The 10,002-nt window shown below is 37.6% G+C and overlaps 1 protein-coding gene across 1 annotated transcript in view; it reads right to left on the bottom strand.

Moving 5' to 3' along the window:
• Positions 1-10,002, bottom strand: part of SLC49A4 (solute carrier family 49 member 4) — a 70,960-nt gene that overhangs the window by 8,569 nt on the left and 52,389 nt on the right. Inside the window, exon 8 of the mRNA XM_050339634.1 lies at positions 2,078-2,260. Coding sequence (XP_050195591.1) covers positions 2,078-2,260 — 183 coding nt within the window. The remainder of the gene's footprint in view (positions 1-2,077; positions 2,261-10,002) is intronic.

The raw sequence follows: 10,002 nt of genomic DNA, 5'->3' as shown, positions 1-10,002 counted from the left end.
GCTCTGGCAATGCAGCGAACGCATCGATCGCATGAAGCCAAAGGTCAGTTTGCTTTTGTTTTTCCCTCACAGTTTGCTTTTGTTTTTCCCTCAGAAGTCCCTGCAGAGAAGGCAAAGGAAAACACATCCAGAGGCTGCAGCTTTGGGGTGCAGGACACAGCACTATCAGGGAGGCTGAGCTTTAGGAAGGTTTACATCTCCACTGTGGTAGATGAACCAAAATCTTCAAGGCACTGGAAAGCTTCCAGGGTTTGGGTCCTTCACAGCATTTGCAATATCAGAGTAGGAGAAGACAAATCAGAATTAAAACTACTGAAAGATTATCTGGCCTAAAAGGAAAGACCAAAGGAACAAGATGAATTTGACTGAGTTCTGATTTATCTGTAAGCTTCTTACATGCCATTAGAGGATGTATTTGAATCAAATGAAAGCAAATGATTAAGATCATTATCAACCTCTTAGAGGATTTTTTGTTAATCAGAGGAGCCAACCAATAGCACCCACTGGCACTGACCTCCCACCAGTGACCACACGGTCACTTGTACTTTCGATCAAAGAACGAAATGTCCTAAGCAGAAATTACAGTTGTTTTTTTAAATTTTTTTTGTTTTCTCCTTTGAAGAAATAGAGAAAATATTCCAAGTATATGAATATAATGATTTCAGGTTTATCCTTACCTGCTTTTACTGATACCTGCTAGGGAGAGAAATACTAGAGACCAAAAATGGCCCCAAATACCCTATTTATGAGGGAATGAGTTCACTTAATCATAATTCTTCCATCAGAATTGAGACACTATTCCCATCCTCAGTTATTAAGTAATGCCAAACACTGGATTTCTACTCTGAAAAATGCTGAAAAAATTATCAGAATATTTTATGTCATCTTTCCAGCTCAGGTATGGATGTCAGAAACTATAACTCACACCAATAAATATTTTGCAAAAAATTAATATTAAAAGCGTACTTTAAAATGTAAAGACTAACTCTCACACCATCCAAGGCTAACCCTGTTGGCATTCAGATTTTACAATGATGCAGTTCAACAACAGCATTAAAAAAAAAAAAAAAGAATTCTGTTTGTGTTCACAGACCTCAATTTGGAACAGGGTTGTCATCCTACTTGTAATTCCCTGGCAGAAAGGCACAAACTATGCTGAAAAATGGCCCCAGGTTGTAACCTTGATGATTTCTAGCAGAATTCATTCTGAAATTTGTCAGTCTCCTCTTGGTGATAAAACACAACATTTTAAGAAGTAAATGCACTCATGATGATACATAAAAGCCCACATTTTCTAATGCTTTACAAGTCTTGCATCATGAAGCAAACATTTACCACAATGATAAAAGACAAATTAAAAATTTGCATCTTTGAAAGCCATTAATAAAGACCACTTCCCTTTGAAAGCAAATTGGGTTCTTATTTTACAGCTTAGAGTAATAATACGTATTATAGCCTACTAAATAGCAAATTGTAAGTTATAATTACGAGTTACGAGGAAGCCAGTAACACTTGAGAGATGAGAAAGTGTGAAGAAGTTGATGAGAACATCAAGCAAAACGCTGATGTGCTGGATTAGGCCACAGGATTGTCTAGAGGAATGGCTATTTCGTCTTTGAGCAGCGGTGAAGAGCTGCCCTCTCCCCTGCAGTGGTACATCTGAGCCACTGAACAGAGCTGACCATAAATGGGGCATTTCTGCTCTGCCCCTCCTGGGCAATACAGTTCTACCCTAAAGTGTGAGACTGGATTAGCTTTACTGTGGTTCTGAACAGCCAGAGATACAACTATTATTAATGGCCACATTACAGGCCTTTATAAAATATGATGACAATGTGTACCTTGATGTACCTGGTTATAGCAAATTCAGGTACAATATATCTTGCATCTAAGTAATTTTATTTTTATTAGCATGCACATAGGAAAGAACAATTAAAACTCTCCTCCCTTGCTGCCCCATCAGGGGGGATTCAAACATTTGATTATTAAAGAAATCATATGTGCAAATCCTCCCTTCTACTGACAAAGGTATGTCTTACTGGAGAGTTACATTTTCAAAGTGGCTTATATTTCTTACCTGTATGGTAAAATGTGAGGAAAAACAAAAGCACTCCCATAAACACATTACTCAGAAAGGTGACAACTCCACAGCTAATTCCTTCTGGAACAGGGTAGACTGTCTCCACAAAGAGCTCAAAGAATATTGGTACGCTGCTGTTGAGGAATATACCCAACAAAATGCAGGATGTGTACAGTGTCGCTGTAACACAAACAAAAACAGTTATTAATTTCATGCTGGTGTTTTTCTCCCTATTCAGAGCTTCCAAGAATACTAGTATTTGAATAACCAAAGAATGCATAAACTTATTTTTATCCTCTCTGTATCATAAAGCATATCACATCCCACTAGCTTTAGGCAGAATGCATGCATTGATTTGGAAAAAAAAAATCAGAAATACTGATTTATTTATTTATTTATTTATTTTATACAGAACACAGGAAGACACACTCAGTGATTTGGAATTCACTTGTAAGTAAAACAAACAACAAAATTATGAATGCAAAGCATCACCTACAGTTTGATTTACCTCTGAAACAAACAGAAAATATTGTCCTCCAAACAATTAGGACAGGGAGCAATTAATGCACCAAATTGGAAATGGACATGGATTAACCTTTTGACTTAGCTCTAAAGGTCAAAACTAATTCTGCTTCCATTTTACAAATAAATACTAATGATCTACCAGATATCAGGACATTAGTATTCAGCACAGCCTGAGCTGCAACATGTTGAATCCCTTCTGGCTGCAAAAGGAAATGAAGGGCACCCAGCGCCTGACAGGAACGGGATAGATTCGATAATGCAGATTATTCACTGCTGTACAACAAATTGTTTTTCTTGGACAAATCAACAGAAGAATTGAAGACATTTCTTCAGTAGCCTCAACTGTTTTGTTCTATAATTTCTAACTCTGCCCAGTACTTTACAGTGCTTAATACAGAAGCTTAATATACCTATATTGTAATTTAATAAATCTATTTCTGAAAAAAAAACCACAAAACAAAAAACAAAAACCAAAACACCAAAACCCCCACAAATTTAGTACCAATCTAGAAATTTAAATAAGCCTTTCCTTAGTGCTGTCTTGGAATGGGAAAGATTTCATGACCTGGAAACTCAAAAACTCAGTTACTGATCAAGCAAAAAGAATAAAGAAATTATTAGGTTTGAGATAAAACCTGAAAACTCTGGAATAACTTCTGAAGTTTCCACCAAAAATTATAAAAAAAAAAAAAAGAAAAAATGTTCAGATACAAAAGTATCACCAGTCACAGAGAAATTATTTATAGTATATTTTCATGCAGTAAGGTACAAAATCCTTAGACAATTTTTTTTCATGTAGATATATATAGTTATATTTCAGTTTAATTTACACACTTCTGTCTTGGAAAGGGGAGAACTGAAACACCTCTGCTTCATCTTCTGTTAAGCATTGCTCAAGCTTTCAATTGAGAAACTGATAGGAAGCAGGAAACTTCCACCTTCAAAAAATTAAAAAAAAAAAAAATCACTGTTTCTTAAAATGTGAAGAATCATGGGAAAGAGATAAAGGCATTAAAAAGCAGAAAGGGCTGTCTATCAGATCCTCTATTTGATATGGTTTGTTTCCAAGGCATAAAGACATATTTCTTTCTCTACAAAGGATTTCTCTAGACAAGAAAAAGGAGGGAGAGCTGGCCCCTGCTTTTTAAAATACGCCTTAATACCCTGAGCTTTTAAGAAAAAACAAACACACAAAAAACCAAAATCCCCCCAAAACCAACTGCCCCCCCTCTCCAAAAACATGGCAACTTTCCCAACTCTTAAATTCTCTTATCATAAACTGCAGAATAAATCAAAGAAATCAAAGCAAGGTATGTCCAGGTATTGTCAGAGAGGAAGAAAAACCCCAAACCACTATTAGGATGTTTCTCCTAATGGGCTCTTCCAGCTAACACACTAAGAACTGATTCCCTAGTTAAAAGATCCATAGATTTTTACTGCAAGTCCTCACCAGTATTTAAAATTTCATGAGACCCCTTTGAACTCCCACTTACTCAAACACCACTGCATGTTGCTCTAACAGTCTCTAACTGCTGTCAGGGGTAGCCAGAAAATCCAAACATACTCAGCCATTTGAAATTTTTGTACTGGCTTAAGAAACCAACACATGAATGAAACAGAAGAATCTCTTAAGACAAATGAACATCTGTCCCTTATTACAGTCAGCTGAAGATATCTATAGGTAACTACTTGTTACTTCTAGAGAACATTTCAGAATTTTCCCCAAAGAAGAGGTGCCAGCCAGCTGCAATTCTGTATCAGAAACTCAACCAGCAGAAAGAGTCGTGAAGCTGCTGAAAGCCACAACAGCACCATCAAAAGGGGAGCTCTGTACAGAGTGTCAGAGGCAACACCTCTGCAGGAGGGCTGAAACATCTGCCGTAGAGAGCAACAACCAGGAAAGGGGAATCACATGCCTCTGAATACAGGCAATCCATAGATGTATAATTTCTAGAAGCTCAAGAGTCACTGAGATTAAGTAAAAAATAATCTGTCAAAGATTAGCAGCCATTTAAAAGATTAAGACTTCAAATTTTAGTTAATCTAGGAGGTGCTGAAGTTTCAAACACACAGGAGACTTTAAAATAGATTTGCAGGCTTAAAATATGCTAGTTGAACTATATCATTACTCACCACTTACTAAAATGTATTGAGAGAACCAGACCATAAGTGAACAAGTGCAATAACGCTGTACTTAAGAAACAACACCCTCGCATTTCCTTGTCACGACACTCACGCAAACACACCCACCAGCACACACCTCACACTTCCACACTATTAGGAGCAAAGCAGCTTTAGCATCACCCTTTGGTTGCCCCAGAGTGTTACCTGCCTTGTGTGTGCACACCAAGAACTGCCAGCTGAATACCAATGACAGCACCTCAGCTGCGATCACAGGTAATGCTGATGAAACACGGTCTACGCATAGGTACGCTCATCTTCAGAATTAATAAGCAGAAATGTCACAGCAACAGGACAGACACAATGCAGCATCCAGAAGATACCAATTTAAGTTCTAACATCTAATGGAAATGACAGCTTTTAACTGGTAAGCCACAAAAAGAAGCTCTGAAAGTGAAGGAGATGTGCAAATCTGAAAGCTTTCCTTAATGGGTACATACTGTAGCGATGGGAAACTGTTTTTTATTTCATGTAGCTGTAAATCACCCAGGGACATCCTCAGTGATACACAAATAAGCTTATTCCATTAACTTGGCAACTAAGTAACAAATTCAACCAGTCAACTAGACAAAAAGTCCAAGAGAAGATATGGAGTTTCAGAAAAATAACTAATAGAAAGAAGTACAGTAGGAGTTCAAAAGTGTTTTTTTTTTTACTTTTTATTTCACACACTAAATAGCATATCTCACATTCCAGCTCACGGGCAACAAGACAGCAGAGAGAAATACTACCTATTAACAGAGACCATTTGCTTTCCATTACAGTGACCTTGCATTGAATGAACACAAACAATTACCATGATTTTATACCGCAGAAGAACAGCTGCTAAAGTTACAGCAAATGTTCTTTCAATTAAGACAATCTTAATGACAGTCATCAAAAATGAATATGAAAGCACTGACAAAAAAAAAAAAGAAAAAGAAAAGAAAAAAAGAGATGATTTACCAAGAAGCTAATATTATGTCCTAAGAACTACCAACTAGCCTGGATAGGCATATAGTGGGGAAGCATGTCATCCTGTTAGTATAAAAAAAGATCACTTTTTCTTAGAAAAAGGAATTTACTGCCTATGAAGCTATGTGCAAAGTTGTATATCCAAGACAGTGGCAGCTATAGACACCAACAGTGGAACAGGGTTAGGTTTCCTAAAACATGACATTAATTGAAATAATTTAGAACATATTTGTGTGCATTAAGCAGCTATTTCTCAGGCTGGTCACTGCAAAAAAATCAGGGAAAGCAAAACATCCATCCCAAGCACAGCTGCTTCAGAGAACTGGCCAGGAGCTGCTGCAGCACAAGGCTCAAGCCATGCCTCATCTTGTCATGTTCATGCTTGAGGTATGAGGCAACCCATGCTATTCCCTCAGCACTCATTTTCCTGGCTAGGAAGGAAGCAAGGAATAAAATGTGCCTCGATAATAGCATTAGAGATGTTACCAGTTAGATGAATCAAGGTACTGACTTGGGACTGATGGTGATACAGTGGCTTAGCACAAAGAGAAGAAAAAGTGGTAAGAAGGAAGATTCCTTCTTGGCTTCTTATCTCCTACGGGCTTTCAGATACTGGATGGCAAATACATGCCTGTATCCCAGAAAAATACTTTCTTTTCTCCCAACCATAAGCTGCGGCAAAAGCTTTATACCAGTAAAAAAAAAAATTAGGGAAAAAAGTAGGAATTCAAATAGGGAAGTGATTTAAATGACAGAATTCACTTGGTGTCCCCAGAGGAGCTTGCAACACAGCAGAAGGAGACTCAAGTATCTCTGACATTCAAATAATATCCCAGAATATTCCAGGATGTTCTGCAACAGGTTTAGCAATTTACTCTAAAGTATACCATCAGTAAATGTATAACTACAGAGCCTGATCCAAATCCAAATGAAATTGATGGAAGGACCTCTAATTGACGTGACTAGTTCTTATCAACCACTGGCAGATGTATCCTGGCTGATTTTTAACAAAGAATATGAAATACTACCATTTAAAAAAAGAAGTTTTCAGATAGATTTACACAGGCAATGCTGTATCAACTGCAAGCACGTGGTACAGTATCTTCTTCCAAAGTCCTCTGCCAGAATCTCTTGAACTCTGTACATTTTGTAACAGTTCTCTCCTGAGACACACTGTGCCAAGACTCACACAAATTTTATATGGACAAACAGGAAAGTAAATACAACAGAATATGTTCTCTTGGGTGCAGCATACAATTTAAAGCAAAACCTGTGGAGGTTTAGGGCACTCTTAATGCCCGCTATAACTATATTCCAAATATCAAAATGAAAGGATAATGCCTCATGTGGATGCAGTCTTTGTTGACTTTAGTGCTTCAGTATCCCCATGAATGATCTGAACAATTCAAAGGTAGTTCCTACCAAAATCTAAAGTCTGTTAAAGTAGAATAAAACCTCCCTATAATTTAATTCTTGCCACTGGCTATGGTAAGAAAAGTCATGGAAGAAGTCCCCCTTAATTTTTCCATAAGAAATACGACTCCCTCGAGGTAAGACAGTAAATTTTACTGTAATTTATTTCTAGGAACAAAAGAACACAATAGAAGAAAGATGTCTCTGTAGTGCACGTTTATAACATCAATACGTTTCATTGTCTGGATTTCCATTCCAGCACACACTGATCAAATTGTTATCTCATGATATAGTTTTGAAAGTAACCAAAAATCTGATCAAATTTGATTTGTTCTATACACTTCTCATGAGAAAAGCAAGTAGAATTCTCTTTGAAAGCAGAGCATTCAGTTTGGAGAACTAAGAAGTAAAGAAATTACTGAGTAAGCCTCAAGAAATAAAGGAGTAGGCTGGAAATTACACAATATTTGAGGTTTGCTATCAATGGATATTTAAGGTGGCCAGATTGATAGATATTTATCCCTGAAAAGCTCCTCCTAAATTTCAAGCATTGTATACTGTTTAACACTGGTTTTCAAAACTGTTTTCAAATAAGCCCCCTAAATTATTTCTTCTTTGGGCACTCTTCAATCTGTGGAGCTATAGAACCTGTCTGCAAAACAAAGGTCATTACTCCCATCCTATGAGCAGGAAAAGCACAACAGGAGTGGGAGTAATGATCTGCCTACAGCCAAAAGCAGGTTAGTGTTTTCAGGCCACTGTTTTATCCTCTGGGTCCCCTTGCCTTATATTTACCAAGCACATCTTGTTTATAGCAAAGAAATTAAACTGAAATAATAAACCAATCAGTATTAAATAATTAACATCTCTCTTTTTCAATACTGTGCTTTGTAGATGGGGACAGAGAGACAGATGTGTTTATAATGTTCAATCTGTTGAACCTGAAAATAAAAGTGTAGGCTGCCTAACCTAAATATAGTCATCAACTCATGGAGTTACCACCGTATTCAGAGTGTCTGCCATGCAGCACTGGAAAAGATTTTGTACAGCAAAATTCTGCTGAATGTGCTCATAAATATTAGAATATTCTTGACATGCTAGGCTGAAAGCATTCAATCTGAGCTGCGAGCAACTAGCATTGCATATCAATTTTTGGAAAATGCTAGTATTTGTATCCAGAGATACTACCAGCAATGCAAAGTGTCAAGATACTGAAGCTGGCATGACAATGCCTTACACAATTACTTTGGGTCGAAGTATCCCATTGTACATAAATTCACATAATGAAGTTCAGTACAAAGCAAACTAACAATGAACTTGGCACAGAGAAACAGATCAGCAGCTGCGCTGGGACTTCAATGGAGAAAACTACTTTAATGCTCGATGTGTACACAAAATTGTCTTTGAAACTGAAATGCAAATAATATACATTAAAATTTCTTAAAATAAAAATTCAGGCTTGCTTAAAATATAAACCCATTCCAGAATCAAGGTTTTTGGAGAGCTGTGATTAGCTGATGAGAGGTGTTTTAGACAGATGATACAGTAGCTATGATGGCACTGTATCATTACTGCCTTGCTTTCTTTTTTCCCCACACTTGTTGTTATAGTTCATGTATATGACTCTGAATAAACTTTTTATAAAATCTTTTGGAGATACATTAAGAAGTCAACAACTGACAGAAAACTTGTCTTCCTCCATGGTTGGAGGAAAAATGGAGCATATTATGCAAATGCAAAACAATGCAGGCATTACTCAATACAAACAATGCTAAACAGTATAATTTAAAAAAAGCTCTCAAATGCAGTCATTGATTTTTCATATCTGCATTAAAGGTCTCCATTCTGCATAATTACATTTTGCAGGAAATATCTTTAAATGATGTTGTGCCTATTCACAAGGAATTAGGAGAACATTATACAAGCAAGGTCAGGAAAATACATTTTGCTGTGACTATTTTTTCAAATACATTTCCTCCCCCAATATTTAAACTAGACATTACTACAGCTGCTGCAAAAAATACTGATTAAAAGAGAAGGGTTGGTTTGTTTGTGTTTTAAAAACAAATCTTTAGAGATTTTCTTCCCTTCCCTTTATGACAAATAATTGGCCAAACTCATCTTTTTAGCATTTAAAAGTCTGCTTCCATGAAAATGTATCCCCTTAAGTGCTTGCTCTGGAGACCAGGTGGGAGATGGGCAGGGAGTTTTCAGAAGAGGGAAATGAGCTGGGTATTGGGAAATCACCCAATGTCCACATGGTAAAGGAAAAGACTGGTTCTGGACCTGGGAAAACCCCTATCAAGGCCTGCCTATGGATGCAAACTTTATTCATGGATCAAGCAGCTGTCAGGTGAAATGGGGCAGATGATGTTATCTAACCAGCCTTCATCTCTGTGGTGAAGCTTCCTGCCATAACACCTGGGCCAATACAAGGGCTCCCATAAAGTGTCTTGCCTCCTCATCAAAATGCCTGTCCTGACCCATGGAAGAGCTCCCTTTTAATGGTACCAGCAGTCTGTCAGATCATACAGATATTTTAGCAGTTTCCAGGTACTGCTGAAGATGACAATGCTTATGGTTTTGTAGGGCAAAGTCTGACTTGTTCAAGAGAACAACAGTGGAGGCAGGTCCAGAGAGGAGGGGGAAGTCCCTCCCAAAATGGGAGCTAGATGGCTGGAAAAGATCTAACGTACACCCCCACAAGTTTCCATATCAGTCTTGAACCCTACTTGGTCTGCCTCAGCATCTGAATGAGGCTGAAAGTGTGGACTGAGATCCATCACTGGCTCTGTAGCACTGCCAAGCCCAACACTTGTGCTCTTTGCCACAGGGCAGGAAGAAGTGAA

The sequence above is a fragment of the Myiozetetes cayanensis genome, unplaced genomic scaffold (assembly GCF_022539395.1).
Source record: "Myiozetetes cayanensis isolate MyiCay16 unplaced genomic scaffold, myiCay2020 scf9, whole genome shotgun sequence".
NCBI classification, from domain to species: domain Eukaryota; kingdom Metazoa; phylum Chordata; class Aves; order Passeriformes; family Tyrannidae; genus Myiozetetes; species Myiozetetes cayanensis.
Note: the sequence above shows the minus strand (reverse complement) of the source record. Positions and strands in the feature narration are given on the sequence as shown.